At 42.9% G+C, this 25372-nt stretch overlaps 1 protein-coding gene across 2 annotated transcripts in view; it reads left to right on the top strand.

Annotated features, from left to right (window-relative positions):
- The window catches only part of ESPN (espin), a 110601-nt gene that overhangs the window by 3784 nt on the left and 81445 nt on the right, over window positions 1-25372 (top strand). For both annotated transcript variants that reach the window (XM_033922928.1, XM_033922927.1), the window contains exons 2-3: window positions 6149-6342; window positions 24613-24799. In XM_033922928.1, the coding sequence (XP_033778819.1) occupies window positions 6149-6342; window positions 24613-24799 (381 nt within the window). The remainder of the gene's footprint in view (window positions 1-6148; window positions 6343-24612; window positions 24800-25372) is intronic.

The raw sequence follows: 25372 nt of genomic DNA, 5'->3' as shown, positions 1-25372 counted from the left end.
TGGGAGAGCAGATTTCTCCAGTGAGACAGCTAAAGTGACTCAAAGATGGCTTCTTTCCATACTCCCTGTAAAACAGTTTATACATATGCAACCTTTAAACTAGTTTAAGAAGTGTTGAATTGGTTTTTTACATGAAATGTGGGCGGGGTCTAACAATGGGGTGTCAGGTCAAAACCGCGGAAGACAAAGGCGCGCGCCGACAACTGAGCGCAGCGCGGAGGTGCGCGCTGAAGAAAATAACTGTTTTTAGGGGCTCCGACGGGGGTGTGTTGGGGGAGAACCCCCCCACTTTACTTTATACAGATCGCGGCGGCGTTGTGGGTGGTTTGGGGGGTTGTAACCCCCCACATTTTACTGAAAACTTCACTTTTTCCCTAAAAACAGGGAAAAAGTTAAGTTTACAGTATAATGAGGGGGGTTACAACCTCCCAAACCACCCACAATGCCGCCGCGATCTGTATTAAGTAAAGTGGGGGGGGGGCTCCCCAACAAAACCCCCCTTCGGAGCCCCTAAAAACTGTCATTTTCTTCGGCGTGCGCCTCCGTCTTGCGCTCAGTTGTCGGCGCGCGCCTTTGTCTTCCGCGGTTTTGTCTATGAACCAACAATGGAACACCATTATTAATCATTTGATATTCTGCCCTTTTTAAGAACAAGTCACAAGGTGGATTATATATGTTAAAAAAATAAATTCATTCAACAGAGATGTATACATTAGGGAACTGGAATGCATAATCGGTCATTGAACTCCGCAATTGGAGGGTTTTGCGGTGTAATAAATTAGGGGATGCCCACTCTGGATATTCCCCTAAGAGGTCTACAAGGGGCCGCTGAAAAGTTCTCAGCCCAACCAGCAAAGTCGGGGCAGTCTCCATCGAGGGCAATACACTTGGGGCCTCTTCTATCAACCTACGCTAGCAGTTTGTAGCGTGGTGAGCCGCGCTGAATGGCCTGTGCTGCTCCCGACGCTCATAGAGTTCTTACAGCGCGGCTGTCTGCGCTAAAAAGTGCTAGCGCAGTTTGATAGAAGAGGCCCTTAGTTCAGTGATTTTCCCACTTTTTTTTTTTTTGTTCCGTCGGAAAAATATGGAACGGAACAAAAGTGGAAAATCGCTGGACTAAGTGTGTAGCCCTCGATGGAGACTGTCCCAACTTTGTTGGCTGGGCTGAGAATTTTTCAGCGGCCCCTCGAATCGCTTAGAAAAATACAGTATTAAAACTCTGTCCATCAAGTCGTAATATCGGATGACAATTTAGCCCTTCCATGGTACCCAATCGTTGACCTGCTTTGTTATTTCTAAATTTTTTCCTAGACTAGTCAACCGCACCAAAGCTTCAGAAGTTATTATGATATAGTTGTGTTTTGGTGCCGATAGATGGAAGTTCCTAATATGTAATGTAATTTATTTCTTATATACCGCTACATCCGTTAGGTTCTAAGCGGTTTACAGAAAATATACATTAAGATTAGAAATAAGAAAGGTACTTGGAAAATTCCCTTACTGTCCCGAAGGCTCACAATCTAACTAAAGTACCTGGAGGGTAATAGTGAAGTGAAAAGTAGAGTTAGAGGAAAAATAAAAATAAAATAAACATTTTAACAAGACAGCATTGATCTAAATACTTTGGAAGGTAGAAGAGAGGAGAGAAAGGAATAGAAGCAGAAGGGGGAAATTTAAATGATAGAAATAGAACAAAACAAAAACAAAAGGCAAAACAATAGATAAGATTAAAGATAAATCATAAGCTGGAAAGAAAAATAAAATAGGCTGGGAAAACTAGAGAGCCACAGAGCAATCTGGGCAGATGGCGTCCAAGTTAAGCCGCTTTCACAATGAAGGCTATAAGATGAATAGCGTGTGACATTCTGATCGCTTAAAAAAAAATTACAGGTAATTTAGATAGAAAGGAGATTACCAGATCCATCTCATTTAGAAGATGGTGTAGCTGTCTGGTAAAGTCCATATGAGACGTAATTTAGAATAACATCCTACAGAATGAACACGGATGTCTTTGTTCTTTTTTCCTGCAACCTTCACAAAATTTCAGTCGAATGTTTTGAGTTAGCTTATTTTTAGTTACTGCATTATCTTTTTGTCAAGTTGCACCAAACTGGTAGAGATGGACTGATCTGGGATTTGTATGAGGTCTTGTAATTGTGAATCACAAATTGGGATTTGCTAATGATTTCTGAAGGGTTTTGTCTGATGACTTGATAAGCACAGTCTAATAAGGTGTTCACAGGGTAGGATGGTTAAAGTATATCTCATTCTTTAATCACAAAGCCCAGCGATTCACTTCCGACTGGAGAATGACACGGTGACAAAATTCATCACCGTTCCCGGCCCCGCGGATAACCGCGGGAAACCATCTTCATGTCATTCTTTAAGGAAAGAGGGAAGAATCAGAGTATGAATGGCCACAACCACTGACCCAAAAGCTTTGCTTTGAAGAATGCTGGTGTAGAAGGACCGAGGTTGAAACAGACACTACAGAATGACAGTCTCTGGTATCCAGAGCAGATATTGTGATGTCATAATGCCTCCTTCCACCAGTGCCTGAGAGCCAATCACATCAGTGATGTCACAATGGCTTCATTATCCTTGGCTCCCATAAGAATCAGAGTATGAATGGCCACAACCACTGACCCAAAAGCTTTGCTTTGAAGAATGCTGGTGTAGAAGGACTGAGGTTGAAATAGACACTAGAAAATGACATGGGATTATTTCCCGCGGTTATCCGTAGGGACGGGAATGGTGATGAATTTTGTCACCGTGTCATTCTCTACTTCTGACCACTTAGCGACCCCTTTATGACCCGATTTCCCTCCGACCAAATTCACTAACCTCTGTCCCGATCAGCCTCCGATCCGCACAAGCAAATGAGGGAGAACGGCATTCAAATGAAGGCAGGAAGCGATTCACTAAAATAAAAAAGCAACACCGACTGGGCTACAGATGGTCTGCGTATACGTCGGGATCACTATAGAGTATTCAGGGCAAGCGGTTGGGGGCGTGATTCCGATTGCCCTCATTTGCATGAGGGCAATTCATGAATCAGCCCCCCCGGACATGGATCTGTGCCCTTAGTGAATCTAGCCCAAAGTCTCAAGCCAAAAAACCGGGTTGCACGAGATTACTCCACACAAGTCAATCACTTGGCACAGTGTCCAAAATTGTACAAAAGGAGTTACAGCATCTTTGAGTTTTGGGAGAGGAGATGATTCTCCTGATGCAGCTTATTGCAAAACTAGGTCCTGCAAGGACTCTTGTTGAGAGAATTGAATATTTAGTGTTTGCAGTGCAGTGGAAGTTGCAAGTACACTTCCCCCTCCCCATTCGCAGTTTCCACACTCGCGGTTTCATATATTTGTGATTTTTTTTTGGGGGGGGAAACCCCCCCATAGTTTACCATGTTCCCACTTCTCTCCAGCCTTCCTCCCGGCATCCCGGCCTTACCTGGTGATCTAGCAGGCTTTCGGGGGCATGTGCGATCTTCCTACGCTTCTGCCCCTTGTAGATCGCCAATAGGAAATGGCTGCCATGAGCTCGAGACTACGGGAACTCACGGCAGTCATTTCCTATTGGCGATCTGCACAGGGCAGGAGCGTAGGAAGATCGCTCCTGCCCCGAAAGCCTGCTAGACCACCAGGTAAGGCCGGGATGGCGGGAGGGAGGCAGGGGTGGGTCAGAACCGGATGAGAAGATATTTGCGGTTTTTCTCAATTTGCGGTCCGGCTCTGCCCCTATCCCCCGTGAATACCGAGGGAGAAGTGTTTGTATTGCTATAACCCCTTTTGTATAGGGTTATCGTACGTCTGGATTTCGTCGGACATGTCCTCCTTTTGAGGACATGTCCAGGGGTCCGGACGGCTTTTCAAAACCCATCGGGAGAGGGCATCTGCGGATGCGCAGATCCAATTCGGTGACATCATGCGCACATGCGTGTGATGTCATCGCATTGCATCTGCGCGTGCGCGGATGCCTTCCTGCCTGACGAAATGCAGCAGGAGGCGGAGCTGGGAAATAATGGGGCGGGGATATGGATAGAACTGGGGGGGGGCAGGTCTAGGGGTCCGGATTTTACCGAGGTAAAATCTAGTAACCTTACTTTTGTACAGTTTTGGACACTGTTATGTGTACAACTTGGTAAGCGCATTCTATAAAGTCGTTCTCTAGTGTGCAAGTCTGAAAAGAGGGCGTGGCAAGGGGGAGGAGCATGGGCATTCCTAAAATATAGCGCACCATTATAGAATACACCCGATGCGCATTCAAGTTAGGTGCAGGTATTTAGGCCTGGTTTTCCTTGGTCTTAATGGGTGTGCCTAAAATTATAGAAACATAGAGTATGACGGTAGAAAAGGCCCAAGTCTGCCCAACAAGTCTGCCCACTCAAAGAACCCTCCCCCTAAAAGAACCCTCCCCTAAGCATTTCCCCCGGAGTGTACCCACATGTTTATCCCATCGCCTCTTGAAGTCAAGCACGTTGCTGGCCTCGACAACCTGACATAGAAGACCGTTCCAACGATCAACCACCCTTTCGGTGAAGAAGTACTTCCTGATGTCGCCATGAAGTCTCCCACCCTTGAGTTTGAGCGGATGCCCTCTTGTTGCCGTGGGACCTGTAAGGAAAAAGATATCTTCCTCCACCTCAGTACGGCCTGTAAGATATTTGAACGTCTCTATCATGTCTCCCCTCTCACTCTGTTCTTCAAGAGAATATAACTGCAGCCTGCTTAGACATTCTTCATATGGGAGATCCTTGAGTCCTGAGACCTTCTTAGTGGCCATTCGCTGAACCGACTCCATCCTCTTCACATCCTTCTGATAATGCGGCCTCCAAAACTGAACACAGTACTCCAAATGAGGTCTCACCATGGACCTGTACAACGGCATTATAACTTCAGGTTTTCGGCTGACATGCACTGGCATTTAGGGTGATTCTGTAAGGTGCGTGAACCTTTTTTAGAATCATGCTAAGTGCCGCTCGGCGCCATACAGTAGCATAGCGAAGTGACACCCCTCCCCCACCCTCTTCTCCCCTCCCCCCATCCACTCCTTCCCCGTCCCCTCCTGCCGTGCACGCATGCCCCTTCCCTTCCACCGTACCGCTTTAATGTTCCAGGCGTGAGCATCAACCCCCAGCCTGCTTCTCGCACCAGCGTCTGCTCTTCCTCTGATGTCCAGGAAGTGACATCACAGGAACAGCCACCGCTGGTGCAAGCAGCAGGTTGGGGTTACTGCTTGTGTCATGAATGTTAGAGGTATGAGGGAAGGGGCGTGTGGTAGTGGGGTGGGAGTGGGGAAGGAACCGGGGGTGCAGAGAGGAGGGCGGGTGCTGGTGCCCCACTAAGTTGGGGCAGACCACCCCTCGCCAACTGGCCCATATATAAAATATAGCCCTATGTGTGCAATATTTTAACTTTGTAGTTATGTTTAATTCTTTTTTATTAATTTTTCAAATGACATATCAAATATTCACTTGCACAGAAAGTAAGTTAGTAAGGATGTGACTTATATCCAATATAAATCATATACAATCCAATAAAGAAACTAAATACAAGAAAATCTTCTAACCAACTCAACTCAATTTGTAGTTAATATTTGCCCAAGTTAATTGACTTCAGAAATTTCGGGGAGAGAGGGGGCCTGGGAGGCATTTTCACCTAATTATTAGAAGCTGCATGCTGGATCCAATGATGCTGTGCTCCACATCTTTACCTCTCCTTTGTGTATTTTCAGGCAGAGCCCGAAACCCGTTTGAATTTACTGAAATTTTAAACTTGAAGATTTGGGATTTTTCCCCTTCCTCATTAGCTCTCTTGCATTGTTTATACCAGGGATCTCAAAGTCCTTCCTTGAGGGCCGCAATCCAGTCGGGTTTTCAGGATTTCCCCAGTGAATATGCATTGAAAGCAGTGCATGCATATAGATCTCATGCATATTCATTGGGGAAATCCTGAAAACCCGACTGGATTGCGGCCCTCAAGGAGGGACTTTTGACACCCCTGGTTTATACCTTTTTAAGTATCGAGACAAGGCCGTCTGCATGAGCCGATTTGGTCTTTATCTACTAAAGTCTGTTATTAAGAAAAATCAAAGTAAAATTATGTTGCATCACTAGAAATGAATCTCCTTTTTGATTTTGTAGGACAAAGACCATTCTGGTGCCACAGTTCTGCACCTGGCAGCCAGGTTTGGGCACCATGACATAACAGAGTGGTTGCTGCGTTTTGGAAGCAGTGATCCAACGGTACCTACAGATACTGGAGTGTTACCCATACACTACGCTGCGGCCAAAGGAGACCTCCCTTCGCTGAGGCATCTGTTAGAACACTGTCCAGAGTAAGACCATATTTTGTTTGGTTGGGTAGGGTGGAAGTGTTGCCAAACCATTTTCCATTTTGGACCTACTGAGAAAAGCAGATTCTACCTCTCCCCCACACACATCATTACCTATAACATAAGAATAGCCTTACTGGGTCAGACCAATGGTCCAAGCCCAGTAGCTCGTTCTCATGGTGACCAATCCAGGTCACTAGTACTTGGCCAAAACCCAAAGAGTAGCAACATTCCATACAGAATCTCAAATAACAGCAAGATTCCGGAATCCCAGAGAGTAGCAACATTCCATGCTACCGATCTTGGAGGAAAAATCCATAGTCTGTTATTGACAAAGACAGGGGGGAAGCCACTCCTTGCCCTGGATTGGTAGTATGGAATATTGCTACTCCTTGGGTTTTGGCCAGGTACCTAGTGACCTGGATTGGCCACCATGAGAACGGGCTACTGGACTTGATGGACCATTGGTCTGACCCAGTAAGGCTTTCCTTATGTCCTTAGAATCCCAAAGAGTAGCAACATTCCAAGCTACCAATCCAGGGCAAGCAGCGGCTTCCCCCATGTCTTAATGAAAGATTATGGACTTTTCCTCCAGGAATTAGTCCAAACCTTTCTTAAAACCAGCTATGCTATCTGCTGTATTTCCCCCACATGTAACATGTTCTGTTAAAACTCTTATTCTTGTGGGGGTGAAAGGGGGATTATAGGTTTGCTTGTTTTTAATACAATATATGCGAGTGCCTGTCTGTTCTTGAGTGTCAGGTTAAGATACTGTAGTGCTTGGTGACAGCTTGGGAGTAGGGATTAAGTTATCTTCGAGTCGCTCACTGTCCCCAAAACTTACCTCATTGTCCCCAAAAACAGGCTCGCACTCTAACTATAGTACCCTGAAAAAACATCCAATGTCAAAGTTTAAAAAAGGGAAAGAGGAACAGAAGAATATATTAATTAAGACTCTGCCCTGATCCTTTCCAATTAGAGAATGACACAGTGACAAAATTCATCACCGTTCCCGTCCCCGTGGATAACCGGGGGAAACCATCTTCATGTCATTCTTTAAGGAGAGAGGGAAGAATCAGAGTATGAATGGCCACAACCACTGACCCGCAAGCTTTGCTTTGAAGAATGCTGAGATTGAGCAGCAACATTCCAGAGCAGAGATTGTGATGTCATAATGCCTCATTCCACCAGTGCCTAAGAGCCAATCACATCAGTGATGTCACAATGGCTTCATTATCATTGGCTCCCATAAGAATCAGAGTATGAATGGCCACAACCACTGACCCTCAAGCTTTGCTTTGAAGAACACTGGTGTAGAAGGACCGAGGTTGAAACAGACACTACAGAATGACAGTCTCTGGTATCCAGAGCAGAGATTGTGATGTCATAATGCCTCATTCCACCAGTGCCTAAGAGCCAATCACATCAGTGATGTCACAATGGCTTCATTATCATTGGCTCCCATAAGAATCAGAGCATGAATGGCCACAACCACTGATCCGCAAGCTTTGCTTTGAAGAATGCTGGTGTAGAAGGACCGAGGTTGAAATAGACACTAGAAAATGACATGGGATTATTTCCCGCGGGGACGGGAATGGTGATGAATTTTGTCACCGTGTCATTCTCTATTTCCAATCTCCAGACAAGGCAGGCCAACCGAAACCAACTCCAGAAGCTTCAATTTTCTTCAAATCTTCCCAGCATGCTTCAAAAAGAGGGTGAAGAAGCTATGAATCGTCTCCCAATAACAGGTGGACTGGAAGCCTAAGATAAACGGGCTCCCATTGCCCTGTTGCTATCACCCCAGAATACTTCCAACATCAAAAAGACAGCTGACGGGAAAGACGACCCCGGATTGCAGTGGTTAGAGCTTTAGCCTTGGCACCCTGAGGTTGTGGGTTCGAATCCTGCACTTCTCCTTGTGACCCCATTGCCCCAGGTACATTAGTTAGAGTGGGAGCCCACTGGGACAGTTAGGAAAAATGCTTGAGTACCTGAATAATTTGTAATCCGCATAGAATTGTAAGATATGCAGAATATAAATTATTAAAAGAAATAAAACCAATCTAAACTAAAAAAAAAAAAAAAAAAAAAATTTAAAGAAGAAATGTGTACAATAAATTATACAGTGTATAATACAGTAACAGGTAGAAATCTTTTGAGTTCCAGCCTTAGACTGTTATTTCCAAGTACTTATCAATTTGATCAGTACCGTTGATTCACTCTACTGGCTTTGTCTCGTTAATTCTTAATTGGTCCAGGCACTGCCAGTCACTGATAACAGGTGACACTCTTTCGTCTGACATTGTTTGCTGCCATCACTGTGGTAACGGGCCGTGGCTAACCGGCAGTAAACTGGTAAATTGAAACCTATAAGGTGAATGGAGTCCCTTCCACTCCCAAGTACATTCCGGTTCGGTCTTTTTTTGTTGCTGTTGTTTCCTGTGTGAGTGGAAAGGGCGACATGAGGCATCGCCCATGACAGCATCAGTAGAAACTGTTAAGAGAAGCGTATCAAATTATTTACAGCGGAGGAGGAAGTCCACAGAAATAGCAAGTTCAGAAAATGGCCTCCATTTGCATATGCTGCTTCCACTGTAGGCGAATCTCTCATGCGTGTCGATTACGGGTGTCCTGTACACCCGACTGGCTCGCTAAGGGCTGGCTTAACAGGACTGAGCCGCTGCCCCACAAGATGAGTAAGACTCTGAGAGACTTTGAGTAAAGTAATGCAATTAGAATTGATTTACTTTCTTGGCCAAAAAAAGGATGTGGCCAAAAAAAGGGTGTCCTCTCTGCACAAAAATTGCCAAGATGGACACACCTGGCATAGTACATTCATTGAATATATAGTAAGTACACTTCCCCCCCCTCCCCATTCGCGGTTTCGGCAATCGCGATTTCACATATTCGTGATTTTTTGGGGAGGGGGGAAAAAAAGAAAACCCCCCACAGTTTAGCCTTCCCCCTGGCGTCCTGGCCTTACCTGGTAGTCTAGTGGGCTTTTGGGACAGGAGCGATCTTCCTACGCTCCTGCCCCGTGTAGATCGTCAATAGGAAATGGCTGTGGGGAGTTCCCGTAGTAGTCTCGAGAGACTACGGGAACTCACGGCAGCCACTGATCCCAGTCCCACCACCTCACCTTTCACCATTTCCTTTGTACCCTTTTGGCCCTCCTGACAGGGTCTTTACTTACCCGAGGCGGCAGCAGCAGTCCTGACGTACCATCTTTTCCTCCCTCAGTGCCCCAAAGCAGCAGTGGTCCTACCATTTCCATCTCTCCCTTTACTCCTTTCACACCCACTACCATCTCTCTCTGACCCTGTTTCACCTCTTTTGCCATATTTCCCTTTCCTGTCCCCCTCTGTCCTTCCCTAAGACCATCTCTCTCTCCTGCCCCCTCCACACTCCCTGAAGTCTATCTCTCCCTATCCCCTACCATCTCTCCTGGTCCCCCTAGTAGCCCCTCTGTCTTTCTCATCCATCTGTCTCTGTCTCTCTCTCCTCACCTCCTGCCTCTGCGGAGCTCTCGCAGCTCCTTCTCGTCCTCCTCCAGCCAGGCTTCAGCCATCAGCCGCCGACAGCTGCCGCAGCCGACACCCGCCTCTGGGGATTCTCGCACATGCGCACTCCTACCTGCGTTGCCCTAAAGCGCACGGAAAACGGGAGCACCCAGGTGGGAGTGCGCATGCGCGCATAGGGCTTTATTATATTAGATTCTGCAATAATAATTAACACCATTGGAAAATATTAGTATTTTCATTTCTCACAATGACGTCCTTCTGCTGGCAACTCTGTGTGACCTTTGGCAATTTTCCGCTTAGAGGCAGTGAATTGTTTTAAAGAAATCCATTTAAAGTTAGCTGGATTTTCAGCAGCACTAGGCCTGTAAGTTACGTTGCTGAAAATCCACAAATTGAAATGGATTCCTTAACTGTTTTGAAATTAGAACATAAGAATAGCCATACTGGGTCAGACCAGTCTGGCCCAGTATCCTGCTTCCAATGGCGGCCAATCCCGGTCACAAGTACCTGGCAGAACCCCAAATAGTAGCAATATTCCACGCTACCGATCCAGGGCAGCATCTTAATATGGTTGACTGGGCCTGCACAGTGGCGGGTGTAGCTCTTGCCACCTTCTTGGACGGACGGGATCGACTGTGCGGCTCTGTTTTTTTTTTTCCTGTCATAATTTACTGCCCTACTGTGTAAAGCAGTGGTTCCCAACCCTGTCCTGGAGGACCACCTGGCCAATTGGGTTTTCAGGCTAGCCCTAATGAATATACATGAGCAGATTTGCATGCCTATCACTTCCATTATATGCAAATCTCTCTCATGCATATTCATTAGGGCTAGCCTGAAAACCCGATTGGCCTGGTGGTCCTCCAGAACAGGGTTGGGAACCACTGGTGTAAAGGACTCCTCTCTTCTGCTCGGAGATTCACACAGAAACAACATGCACACATGTATGCATACAAAGGCAAAACAGATGCAAACTTGCACACACATGCAGAGGGGTTGGAACGTATTCCAATAGCTATGCTTTGCATGCTTTCCCTGCTTGTTTTTTTATTCTCGTTCCAAAGAGCACCAGATAGAAATAGGCCCCAGTTTCTCTCTTCCTCTCTCTCTCTATAGTATTAATATGTGCATTATAAAAGGTTCCAAATTTTAAAAAGGCAGATAATACAGTATCTCGTTCTAATTCTAGCCCACAAATGATGACTCTTAAATCACATGCAAGGTGTTTTGTTGTTGCCCGTGTATTCCATCATCAAAAAACAATAGTCACTGTCGCTGAAGAGGTGATTAAAAACAATGAAGAGCTGACTTGATTTAGTGCAGGCCAGTCATCTTGACACAACTTATTGCTCTTCTGAGGCTTCTCTTCTGAGGTTCCTGCTAACCTGCACGGGCCAGATAGGGCTTATCTTGGTTTTCTGGTAAAGTCCTTAATGGCTTCGAGAGAATGAAAGAACAAAGAGTCTTTAGGTGGGTTTGTGGAAAATTCCTAATAACAGAACATTCGATGCATTTAGCTTGTTCAGGGAAGGAACTGATGTTTTGGGGGTGATCGCTGACAACTGCAATATTCAATAAATGTATTTATTACACTTGAAAAGTGTATTTATTTGGTGAAAACCTCCATTTTGTTTTCTCTACCAGAGAGTTGGTGACCCTAATCCCTCATGAATTTCAGACCCATTGTATGCGCTCACACGAACTTAATGGAATGTAAACCTGACGCCCTGTGATATTTATTTTTATTTTTTTTAATTTTTATTTTAAATAAGCTGTATGTTTTAGGTGAATAGTTTCATTACATTTCAGTGATGTGGTGGTTAAAGTTGGAGCAGTGATTCAGACTTTGGGAATACGAGCAGCTGTGATGATATTCAGCTTCTGTATAGTTTGGTTTATTATCAAGGGCCTCCAACTCGGGCATATAGCTGAAATACGGCCCGTGTTGGGTCAGTCTAATAAAGATTTTCGACCACCTGTGATAATTTCTCCACTCTTGGCCGTCTCCGCTCCTTTGTTCTCCTGATGGAATCCTGTGGAGTGTTTTGTTTTTCTGGAGTTTTGGGATGTGTTTTAGGTTCATAGTTGCCATACCTGTCCAGCTAGTTGGATTTCAGGATAGCCACTAATTGACGTGCATGGGAGAAATTCGTATGCATGCAAATATGTTTCGTGCATATCCATTGCAGTAATCCTGAAAACCAAACTGTTCCCGGGGGAGGGGGAGGGAGGGCATATCTCCCAGAATAGGTTTAGAAACCACTCTTGTAGACAATTTTTGCATGCCCAGTACTTCTGGAATTAACAGGGATAATTTTAGTAGATCTATATTTAAATATAAATAAGAAAAATGTTATAAAATAAATAAATAAATAAATAAAATCTCCTAAATATGGCTGGTGAGGCACTCTGTAGATTTACCTCTCCCATGGTCGCAGCTAGGGTTACCAGATTTTGCATTCATAAATCCCGGATGCATGGCCACGCCCCATTCCACCCCAGCCCCGCCTTGTTCTGCCTCCAGCTCCACCCCCCCCCCCCCCCCCCCCCCCCAGCAAGCTGCCTCTTCTCATTCTTGACCTCCGGGCTGCGTCCGAGGACCTCCAAACGTGTGTGATGTCATCCGTGCATGCTCAAAGGTCCTCCAGATGCGACCAGAGCTTTCAAAAACCTGGACAAGCTGCCAGGTTTTGGAAAGTCCGTCTGGGCACCTGGGCAGCCCTCTAAAAAGAGGTCATGTCCAGGGTTACCCGGACTTCTGGTAACCCTAGTCACAGCTGTCCTCCGTAATACAACATAACTTTCCCATTGCCTAACAGTAGCAAAGAAAAAGAACTATAGGGGCTAAGCAGGAAAATTGCATTATAGCAATGAAAACATAGGGGGCAGTATTGAGCAAGTGGCAGTTGGTGTTTCTTTAAATTCTCTCCACGACCAGCCATATTAGAGACAAGCACTGAACAATCCAGGTTTATCTGGGTACCAGCCCTGAATATCCAGGAACTCGGCATCCAGCTGGGAGTTACAGATATTTGGATAGTTATATGGGTTCTAAATATTGATAGTGCCTGCTGGCTCTGGACTCTACCCCCAGACCATCTCAGATAATACTACAGCAGTTTGCTGAAATATTTAGTGGCACTATCCAGATCTGAGTCGCTGTATATTTACATAAGAATAGCCTTACTGGGTCAAACCAATGGTCCATCAATTCTCACGGTGGCCAATTCAGGTCACTAGTACCTGGCCAAAACCCAAGTAGCAGCAATATTTCATGCTACCGATGCAGGGCAAGCAGTGGCTTCCCACATGTCTTTCTCAATAACAGACTATGGACTTTTCCTCCAGGAACTTGTCCAAACCTTTCTTAAAACCAGGTACACTATCCGCTCTTACCACAACCTCTGTCAATGCGTTCCAGAGTTTAACTTTCTCTGAGTGAACAAATATTTTCCCCTATTGGTTTTAAAAGTATTTCCCTGTAACTTCGAGTGTCTCCTAGTGTTTGTAATTTTTGATGGAGTGAAAAATCGCCCTCTGGATGTGCATGCTGGAGAGATATGCTCTTCTGCATTACCATGCAAAGCATGGTACCCAGTATCATGGTACCATATTAAAAATAAACAAAAGGGTGAAAGGATTGGATCATTTCACCTGACTCTTCTCTGTAAATACATAAGGAACATAGAAACAGGTGCCATGTGCCTGACTTGCACTGATATAAGAGACGGGCATACTCTGACCTTGGACAACATTGATATTTGCATAAAGCTAAGCTGTTCCACACCTTCTGCAGTGGATTGCATGCAAATACTTTATTATATCAGCAGACAATACATGCTACATAAAGGACTTCCAGTAAATCATTAAATAAATTGTTTGATGTCTTTAAGAACAAAGATAGCAAAATGAATACAGGCAGGAGTTATAGGCAGAGAGGTTTTTAAATTAATCTCTTATTAAACATCTTTATCCTGTCCTGTGAGCATCGGTTCAGAGGATTCTATATACCGCCATCTGCTGTCCTCAATTATGTATGAAATAGAATGGTGGAAGCTATTTACGGCTTTATGCGGACATTCGAAATGGATTTGATGAAGGGAACAGTGGAGATGCTATAAAAAAAGTATGCATTGACTCTGGAAGTAGAAATTTGTAGATATGAGGGTGCTGAAAAGTTCTCAGCCCAACCAAGAAAAGAATGACGTGGAGCCATGAAGCTTGCAAGTTATTCCACACTTTTCGTTTCAATGAGGCAAATGCATCTAGTAATGAAGAGACGAGGCTTTGTGGAAGTGAGGCTCAGGGCGGAATAAGGTAGAGCTGTGGGTGGAAGAAAGCAAGGCTGTGGGCAGAATGGGGCGAGGCCATGCATCCGGGATTTTATTTCGCAAAAATACGGCTTAAATAACCTGTGCAACGTAAATGCGCATGAGTCGAGTCTCTTTCATTGGAAAGGAAGCTCGAATGAGAGGGCATAGGATGAAGTTAAGAGGTGATAATCTAAGGAAATACGTTTTTTACGGAAAGGGTGGTAGATGCGTGGAACAGTCTCCCAGAAGAGGTGGTGGAAACAGAGACTGTCTGAATTCAAGAGGGCCTGGGACAGGCACTTATAATCTCTCAGAGAGAGAAAGAGATAATGGTTACTGCGGATGGGCAGACTGGATGGGCCATTTGGACTTTATCTGCCGTCATGTTTCTATGTTTATTCTGGGAAATTCTATGAGCGTCGTAGCAGTGTCGGTGTATTTAGCGCTCTGGGACGCAGTAGAAACCTCTGCCATGGCTTAGTAAATGGGGGAGGGGGAGTTCTTCTCTTGTGCTTTTACATGCCCTGATTCTTGCTTTGCTGTGAAGCCCCTAACCATCCCCTGCCCTAACTCCTTCTGAAGGGAATCAGAACATAGTGGGAAGATTTGATGATTTTTAAAGTATGTTGCGAGATGTTCTTATTTCTGTATATTGTATTAGGTATATGTTTTTTTTAATGCATGTGTTTATGTACTTTGCACAGATTTCGGGATGTGTGGACTATAAATATTTTAAATAAATAATCAAAAATAGTTGGGCAGCCATAATAAACTGAAGTTAAAATCCAGTCATGATGGTGAACCTTAGTTTAAAAGCTGTAAGCTAATCCTGCACTGCCACCTTGTGGAACTCCATGGAGTTGCCAATTTTGTGCCTTGTGTTAAGGGGGAGCTGAATTTTAGAGCAGTCCCTAGTGTAAACTACTGTAGCCGGAGACAAAATAAGTTAGGGTTTCAGAGTTCAAGAAAGCACAAAGGATCCCTCAGGCAGAGGGGAAGTAAAGGTATTGCAGTATGAAAAGAAAATATGAAAGAATGGATTTTGTCTATAGGCCATGTTTGTTTGAATATTTTATTAGTGGAAAAAAACCCAACAACAATTTTCATTGGGGAACATTTTGCATATTTGAATGAGCAAATTTCCTGTGACTTGAAACTCTCGATGCAGCTCCATTTGACATTCTAAACCAGGGGTGGGCAACTCCGGTCCTCGAGGGATGGAATTCAGTTGGGTTTTCAGGATTTCCCCAATGAGTATGCATGAGAGCTATTTGCATGCACTGCTTTCAGTGCATATTCATTGGGGAAATCCTGAAAACCCGACTGAATTCTGGCCTTCGGTACTTCAAGTCTGTCGCTCACAATCTATCTAATGTACCCGGGGCAGTGGGGGATTAAGTGACTTGCCCAGGGTCACAGGGAGCAGCGCTGGGTTTGAACCCACAACCTCAGGGCTCTGAGGCTGTAGCTCTAACCACTACACCACCCTGATCTCCTCATCCACCATTATTATCACACATAAAACAACTTTAAATGACTTTTTCACATGCAAATCACAGACCGCCACCAAATGCAGAACAAGGGGTCAGAAATTAAGAGACAGAAATGTGAAAAACAAAATTGAACTGGCAACCCCATGAAGTTAAACTTGACAAGTGCTATAACACTGAACATGTAAAAACAGAAATGCGCTTAACAGTACTTTTGTGCTGAACACAATCAGTGGCCTAGCCACAGAAGGGGGATGAGGCCTGGGTCTCCCCCTGGGCTCAGACACCCAAAATTAACCATCACCCTTGCTATGCTGGCAGGCATCCCCCCAAGCTGCATCAGTTGAAGACCTTCACCTCCTCCTCCAGTCCTGCAGCCAGAGCTCTCCAAGCTCTGCACTGGTAGCTGAGTCCTCGCGCTGCTGCCTCCCCCTATGCATGCTCAGCTGCCTCCCCCCCCCCACCCATGCATGCTCAGTTGTCATGCATGCATAAAAACTAGGCATGAATAGGGGTGGGCTGACAGCGGCTCAAAGACACTTCCACCAAGTTTCCTTCCTTTTGGTTACATTTTTAGAGAGTTATTTTGCCCCTAAAATACAGACATTTCTCTTACGCTTTGGACTAATGCTTTCCAACTTCTTTTACACTGTAAAAAAAAAAAAAAAAAAAATCAGTTTTATTAAGAAAAATTTCCAAGAGCAGAGAAAAACCTGAGTTAATTAGCTACTGTAGTAGCCCAACGTACTGTAAAATAACCTCAGTAAAATTGTTCTGTGAAGGTGTGTGATAAGAGACAGAAGGCATGTGAAGGCCAGGTAACAAAACCCCAGGTATGAACAGATGCAGCCAACAACTACAGTAGGTCAAATACATAACCAGATTCCGTCCTCAAATAAACGCATTGGTCAAAAACTGCTTTTATAAATTAAGAATGATTCGATCATTGGCCCCCCTTCTTGACATTAGTTCCCTCAACGTTCTGATCCACTCGCTCGTAATATCAAAAATAGATTATTGTAATTCGCTGTTAAAAGGAATTTACCACAAGGACTTAAAACGCTTGCAGCTCATTCAAAACACGGCCATTAAGATAATCTCAGGAGCCTCAAAATATGATCACGTTACCCCTTTGCTTAAAAATGCCCACTGGCTGCCTATTTCACATAGGGTAACGTACAAAATAGCCCTCCTGACATTCAAAACTATCCAGACTAATTCCCCAGCTTTTATTGACAGACTTCTGATCCCATACGACCCTCCGAGATCTTTAAGATCAATATCCCAGTTCAATCTTAATATTCCCTCTTTAAAAATTATTGGCACACGCCGCACCTCAATCTTCTCCGTGACAGCCCCTACGATCTGGAATGCCCTGCCACTTTATTTAAAAATGGAAAAAAACTTAAAAAATTTTAAAAGCAACCTAAAATGCTTTCTTTTTAAAGACGCTTTTAATTGAAGTACTGTATTTTAGAGTTTAACTTAAATCAGGTTTTTTTTTTTTTTTCTTTTCTAATTATTCCTAATCCTTTTGTATTCAAACCAGTTCTTTTTTTTTTTTCTAATTATTCCTAACCCTTTTGTGTTTACCTTAACCGTTTCTCTCATTTACTATTTCAATTGTATTTCACCCCCTTCCCAATTTGTGTCCAATGTAATTGTCCATTGTACGTTTGTCGATAATAATTTAGTTAGTATCGTGGTTAGCCTTGTAGTTTATAGAAAGTATGTTTTAACTAATTACATTGTTTGTTGAAATGTTATTTTATACTCTGTACAACGCTTTGAAGAACCGAGAAAGCATTTAATCAAAAACTAAATAAACAATAAACAATATGTAGAAAGATTTAAAAATTAAGTACTGACATTAAATCACTAGGATTTCAGTTTGAATATGTCTTATAAGAGTTAGTACAATTCTATTATAGCAGGCTCTTATATTTGACACCTCTCAAAGAATTCAAACAGTAAAAAAATAATAATTAGAGAGGCTCTAAAGTTTCTTAACCCACTGACCTCAGAAATGCCTAGGGGTATGTTCATAAAACTTCAAAGAACATACAAACCTATAATGGCACCCATAGTCGTCATAGGTCACTAAATTCTTTTTATTTATTCAATAATTTATATAAATATTTCTTTTGTTATTTAAAGTATCAAAACAGTACTCATCTTTTGCTTTATTTTCATCTACGCGGGTGGGGGTAGGCACTCCGACATAGACTATGTTTCGCCCCTACGGGCTGTATCAAGGAATCCCCCTGCAGTAATAACAATTTCATTAAGTAATTTGACTTTTATAATAATTTTAAACCAATATAGTTTAAATAACAAACATTCTTCAGTACCTTAAATCCAGCGACTCATGCTTCCCGCTGTAGAGTTTTATCAGGAAAACATGGCCGCGGCGTTTGAAGCTATAAATAGCTATACTCTAACGTCATGACGTATCTCTAGCGTCAGACACACCTCCCAACTGATTTCTCCCTTATATTCTATTGCAATATCACGACCTCATTCAAATTAAAGAGAACCACTCAATTTCAGCGTTTAGTCCTAAAGGTATCACTGTATTTAATCTGTAGATCCATTTCTGTTCTTTAAAATTTAGTTTATCTTTAATATTTCCACCCTCCCACCCACTAGAAACCTGGTCAATAACCCTCCATTTCATATCTATAATTTTATGTTTTTTCTCCCTCCAATGTTGGACAAGGGGAGCCTCTATATTTCCTGTATTTATTCTCGATTTATGCTCGTTTAGGCGGATATTAATTTTCCTGCTTGTCCGTCCAATATAGAGCAGTTGGCATGGGCATCGAATCATATAGATGACAAAGGAACTCTGACAAGATGTATTCGAATAGGCTTGATAAGTGATGTTAGTCCCCGGATCATTCCAAGTGGGGCCTTCCAGTGTTAAATCGCACCATTGGCACTGAGAACAGGCTTGATGGGAAAATACAGTCGTGTCATCTCTTCTTTTAATTTCATAGCGATGCCTGGATAGAAATTCCCCCACAGTCTTCCCCCGCTTATAGGAGACTATAGGGTAGTCTTGAAATTGAGCACTCAATTGAAGTGTCCGCCAGTGATTCTTAATTATTGCAAAAAAAGAGGTACTTAAAGGTGTATATGGAAGTACCATTATTAGCTGTTCATCTGAAGGTTCTATATTTTTCTCCCTAAGGAGAAGAGATCGCTGAGCAAACTTCGCCCTAAGGTAACCTCGTTTAACTGACTTCCGAGAATAACCCCTCTCATAGAACCTGTCGCTCAGCAACTTTGCTTGTATTTCAAAGTCTTCCTCAGAAGAACAGAGTTTCCTAATCCGTGGACGGCTATTCTAAATAAATGCAGTAGAGATCTAATGATATTATTGGTCGAGACTACTTCCAATGTAGAACTGGAACTACGGGAACAGATTAAAAATATAGAACACACTATGCAATCAGAACAACAAACTGATAAAGAAGATATTGCCACAAAGAGAAAATATCTGGATGATACAATTGCAGCCTTTAAAGATTCTTTACGTCTGAACAAGATTAAGAAATTTAAGCGTGATGAACGCGACTACCAATACGATCGGGTATACACATGGATGAAAAAATCTATGATAAATAAACCAAGAGGAAATTCAAAAGGGCCTTACAACACTAATAAGAAGGTGGCCTTTGATGGCTCCTCCGGGACCTCAGATGGAAGTAGTGGTGATATTACTGATAATTCCAGTCTACAATCAACTACGGAAGAAAGCTCGTCGTCGTCTCTAAAACAGCACGAACCATCCAAAGGACGAGGGAAGTATATACAGAAACCTCGAGATCAAACCGGTCCGAGCCTGCGCTCAAAGCAATATCAGAAACACTGATTATCAACCTCTCTTCAACCACACTTTCAGAATTACAGATCCAAGTTCTTCAGCTCGGCTTAGGATTCGTGCCCACAGTGAAATATGATTCATTCCTAATGAGGATTGCGTTTTTTCGGTTTTTTAGGAAACTTCAACTGAAGATATTTTTTGAAGAAAATCCTCCAAGACTGGATACTTCAATTATGAAAAGACCATCTAAATGGTGCCCTCCTGGATTTATCAAACCTTTTCTACTGACTTTTAGAGATCTAGTACTGAAGGATCTTATTGAGCTAGAACAAAAGCATTATGGAGATATTAAGATATATAATCTCTCAAAAAAATTAGAGCTCGCTTTAAAGGAACTTCGAGATAATCCAGAATTGATAATAATAAGAGCTGATAAAGGAGGCGCCATTACAATACAAGACCGAAAAACATATAATATGGAAGTTAATCGACAATTGTCGGATGCTTCGGCCTATATTAGGCTGGACAAAGATCCCATGGAGATGCTAAAATTGGAAATTGAAAAACTTATTGAAGAGGGGATGCAAAGAAAATTTTTGACTCAGAAGGAAGCGGACTTCCTTCTAGAAGTGGGACCATCTACCCCGAAAATTTATATGTTACCTAAGGTACACAAAAGACTTCAAAACCCCCCAGGAAGACCTATTGTATCTACTAGAAGATCTATACTAGAACCACTGTCTAAATTTGTGGACTATTTTTTAAAACCTGAGGTCCCAAAAATTTCATCCTATGTAAAAGATTCAGCCCACTTATTACGTATATTAGAAGAAAATAACAACTGTGATGACATCACCTTTTTTGTGACTTTGGACATAACGTCTCTATATACGAAAATACCCCAAGAGGCTGCTTTGGAGGTTATAAAAGAGACTCTTATGCAGATAGATCTAGGCAGATTTAAATATGAATGGGTTCTGGCATTAGCTAAGTTAGTAATAACAGAGAATTACTTCTGGTACAATGGGGATTTTTACAAACAAACTCAGGGTGTAGCAATGGGGGCCACTTTGGCCCCATCTGTAGCAAGTCTATATGTTGCCCAGTTTGAACAATCTAAGGTATTTTCTGCTCCCAATTTCCAACATATTATCCTCTGGAAAAGATATCTGGATGATATCCTGATTTTTTGGAACGGATCCGAATCTGAACTGAAGGATTTTCTAACATGGCTAAACACTCTCAACCCTCACCTGGTGTTCACTATGACCTACCATGAAAATCATATCTCTTTTCTTGATATTCTCCTGACAAAAGATGAGAACCAACAAATCAGAACAACTCTATTCCGGAAAGAGGTGGATAGAAATCATTTCCTCCATTTTTTCAGTTTTCACCCTTTTTTTCTTAAGTTTAACATCCCGGTGAGCCAATTCCTACGGATTAGGAAACTCTGTTCTTCTGAGGAAGACTTTGAAATACAAGCAAAGTTGCTGAGCGACAGGTTCTATGAGAGGGGTTATTCTCGGAAGTCAGTTAAACGAGGTTACCTTAGGGCGAAGTTTGCTCAGCGATCTCTTCTCCTTAGGGAGAAAAATATAGAACCTTCAGATGAACAGCTAATAATGGTACTTCCATATACACCTTTAAGTACCTCTTTTTTTGCAATAATTAAGAATCACTGGCGGACACTTCAATTGAGTGCTCAATTTCAAGACTACCCTATAGTCTCCTATAAGCGGGGGAAGACTGTGGGGGAATTTCTATCCAGGCATCGCTATGAAATTAAAAGAAGAGATGACACGACTGTATTTTCCCATCAAGCCTGTTCTCAGTGCCAATGGTGCGATTTAACACTGGAAGGCCCCACTTGGAATGATCCGGGGACTAACATCACTTATCAAGCCTATTCGAATACATCTTGTCAGAGTTCCTTTGTCATCTATATGATTCGATGCCCATGCCAACTGCTCTATATTGGACGGACAAGCAGGAAAATTAATATCCGCCTAAACGAGCATAAATCGAGAATAAATACAGGAAATATAGAGGCTCCCCTTGTCCAACATTGGAGGGAGAAAAAACATAAAATTATAGATATGAAATGGAGGGTTATTGACCAGGTTTCTAGTGGGTGGGAGGGTGGAAATATTAAAGATAAACTAAATTTTAAAGAACAGAAATGGATCTACAGATTAAATACAGTGATACCTTTAGGACTAAACGCTGAAATTGAGTGGTTCTCTTTAATTTGAATGAGGTCGTGATATTGCAATAGAATATAAGGGAGAAATCAGTTGGGAGGTGTGTCTGACGCTAGAGATACGTCATGACGTTAGAGTATAGCTATTTATAGCTTCAAACGCCGCGGCCATGTTTTCCTGATAAAACTCTACAGCGGGAAGCATGAGTCGCTGGATTTAAGGTACTGAAGAATGTTTGTTATTTAAACTATATTGGTTTAAAATTATTATAAAAGTCAAATTACTTAATGAAATTGTTATTACTGCAGGGGGATTCCTTGATACAGCCCGTAGGGGCGAAACATAGTCTATGTCGGAGTGCCTACCCCCACCCGCGTAGATGAAAATAAAGCAAAAGATGAGTACTGTTTTGATACTTTAAATAACAAAAGAAATATTTATATAAATTATTGAATAAATAAAAAGAATTTAGTGACCTATGACGACTATGGGTGCCATTATAGGTTTGTATGTTCTTTGAAGTTTTATGAACATACCCCTAGGCATTTCTGAGGTCAGTGGGTTAAGAAACTTTAGAGCCTCTCTAATTATTATTTTACTGTTTTATTATTTTACTGTTATAAGAGTTAGAACATAAAAACAGTAGCAACATTCCAGAGTTGAGATTGTGATGTCATAATGCCTCCTTCCACCAATGCCTAAGAGCCAACCTCACCAGTGATGTCATAATGGCTTGATTATCCCATACTTGGCTCATGTAAGAACATAAGAGCTACCATACTGGGACAGACTGCAGCTCCAATGAGCCCAGTGTCCTATTTCCAACGGTTCATAGTCTAAAGCGCGCGAGGACAAAGGCGCGCAGACAACTGAGCGCAGGACTTAATCGCGTCGAAGAAAAACCGTATTTTAAAGGGCTCCGACAGGGGGTGTTGGTGGGGAATTCCCCCCCCACACTTTACTTAATAGAGATTGCGCTGGCGTTGTGGGGGGGTTTGGGGGGTTATAACCCCCCTCATTATACTGGAAACTTAACTTTTTCCCTGTTTTTTAGGGAAAAAGTTAAGTTTTCAGTATAATGAGGGGAGTTATAACCCCCCCAAACCTCCCCAACATGGCAGCTTGAGGCAGCACAATCCCTATTAAGTAGAGTGGGTTGGGGGGTTCCCCTCCACACCCCCTGTCAGAGCCCTTTAAAATACGGGTTTTCTTCGGCGCGATTAAGCCCTGCGCTCAGTTGTCCGCGCTCAGTTGTCGGCGTGCCTTTGTCCTCGCGCGCTTTTGACCCGTCACCATTTCCAACAGTGGCTAACCCAGGTCACAAGTACCCGGCAAGATACGAAAGAGTTAAACTAATTGAAGCTGTAATTGAGATCAAAATAATTTAAAGATGAAAGAGGGTGCACGCTTCCACAATCCACCTCAGTTTTTCTAGGGTCATTTTTCATCTTGTAACTCCAAGAATTGAGGGTAGCTGAAGCATCGGTTGAAGGTTGGACAGATCGTGAATCATTTTGGGGGGGTTTTACTAAGGTGCGCTAGCCAATTTAGTCCGTGCTAAATGCTAATGTGTAACTAGAATATAATTGGCGCATTAGAATTTAGCGTGCGTGCCTTAGTAAAAGGCCCCTTTATTTATAATCTACGTAATTATGTACTGTACTATTCTCTAGGTAGATCACAAGGAAATAAACACAAAAATCCAATCATTAAAACAGAGTAACTCAAAGCAAACCATACTACTTAGTTACATAATTAAACTGAAGGAGTCTGGGACTGGTTTTCCTGAGTCTTGAACTAAGTTTTCTCTTTAATAAAATGCTGAATTATGTTTCATTGCAGACCTAATTTATCTCATGTTCAAGCCTGCCTGCACTGCGGGTGTTAGCTTGGGCATTCCAGCTTCTTATGACTATCTCAGCATACGATATTGTATTCTGCCCTCCTGGACATGTAACAGAAAGACTGCAGGGCTTAGATAAGTGACCTGCTAGTGACCTGCTAGTGTGAGCTTAGGACCAATGATTGTTAAGAAAAGTGAAAAGTTTTTTTCTAGAATTCAGTTGTATAGTCAGAAGAATGTATAAATAGCTCTGTAACTTCCTGGTTTCGGGACTTCTGAAGCCAGCTTGGGCTCAGGGGTCTGCATATGCTGAATAAAACATCTGTGCTTTCTTCAAGTCTCTAAGTTTTGTGGCTGCCCAAAGTGACCTTTCAAAACCAGTAAGGTAGAACATAGAAACATGACGGCAGATATAATAAAATGAGTTGAGTGACGCAAAAGTCTTACCAAGAGTAAGCCTTCGATTCCTGAGCCCTTGAATAGCTAATAATGTTCCCAGATATATTGGTAAATGGTTCCACTGCATCGGGCCAGGCCTTACTCTCCCTCAAGGTCAATCTTCTATCGCGATGGACAGGATAAATATCGGACCGTCGGATCATAATTCCCTAGTAAGGAAATGGGTCCCCAATGGTGGAACTCATTGCCTCAATATATTAAAGATGAAAAAGACCTTACTTCCTTTAAAAAATCCTTAAAATCTTATCTTCTTAAAGACGCTTTTAACATTTAAATTTTAGACATGACATAATGTCTTCAGGTTTTAACTCTTTCCCCATCCTATTGTTTTTCTCCTTCTTTGTTTATTCCCTCTAAGAAAAAATTTGTAACTTTTCCCTTCTTACCCCCCTGATTCACGTTTGTTTTATTTTTAAGAATTATGTTATTTCGTTAGTCTTTTTTGTAACCTACGTCTTTTTTTAGAATGTTGTACATCGCTTAGTAAATCGAATAAGCGATTTGTCAAATAATAATAAAAACTTGAGCACCGTGTCCGAGAGCCTCGTGTAGGAGAGGTGAGAGACGGACTCCAATTATGAACGGTGCGTTGACTCTCAACTTTTGTTTTCCAGTGCTGTCAATTCTCAGACTATGAATGGTGCCACACCCCTCTACCTGTCCTGCCAAGAAGGACATCTGGAGGTCATACAGTATTTGGTGAAAGACTGTGGAGCAGATCCCCACCTCCGAGCCAATGACGGAATGACGCCCCTGCAGGCAGCAGCCCAGATGGGGCATAGCACAGTCATCGTGTGGCTGGTGAGTGTGTTCCTTTTTATTAACCCTAGATCTAGCAGTGATCGGGTGGTCCCACAATCTATTACTTGGGTACAGCCCACCAACTGCCCTTGAATTACCACCAAATTTTCTCCTATTTTGTATTGTTTTCTGTCATAAGCCAAGCAAAGGGACCAAGTCTTAGAAACTGTGTTATCCTGCTGGCTTAGGAATCAAGGGCAGTGGTGTAGTAAGGAGGGTTGGGGGTGGGGGCGGTTCACCCTGGGCTTCGTCTTGGTGGGGGTGAAGGCAACCAGCCTCCTCTCCATCCCCTTGCACTTCCTGACTCCCCCCCTTCCCTCGTATGTCTGTATTTTTCCCGGTGTGAGCACCATTACATTACATACTAGGAAGTTCTTCTTCACCGAAAGGGTGGTTGATCGCTGGAATAGTCTTCCACTTCAGGTTATTGAGGCCAGAAGTGTGCCAGATTTTAAGGCCAAATAGGACAAACATGTGGGATCTATCCGCAAAGATAGATAGGGAGGGTCATTGGAGTGGGCAGACTTGATGGGCCGTGGCCCTTATCTGCCGTCTATTTCTATGTTTCTATTG

The sequence above is a fragment of the Geotrypetes seraphini genome, chromosome 15 (assembly GCF_902459505.1).
Source record: "Geotrypetes seraphini chromosome 15, aGeoSer1.1, whole genome shotgun sequence".
Taxonomy (NCBI): domain Eukaryota; kingdom Metazoa; phylum Chordata; class Amphibia; order Gymnophiona; family Dermophiidae; genus Geotrypetes; species Geotrypetes seraphini.
The sequence above is the reverse complement of the archived record's forward strand: the minus strand, read 5'-3'. Positions and strand labels throughout refer to the sequence as shown.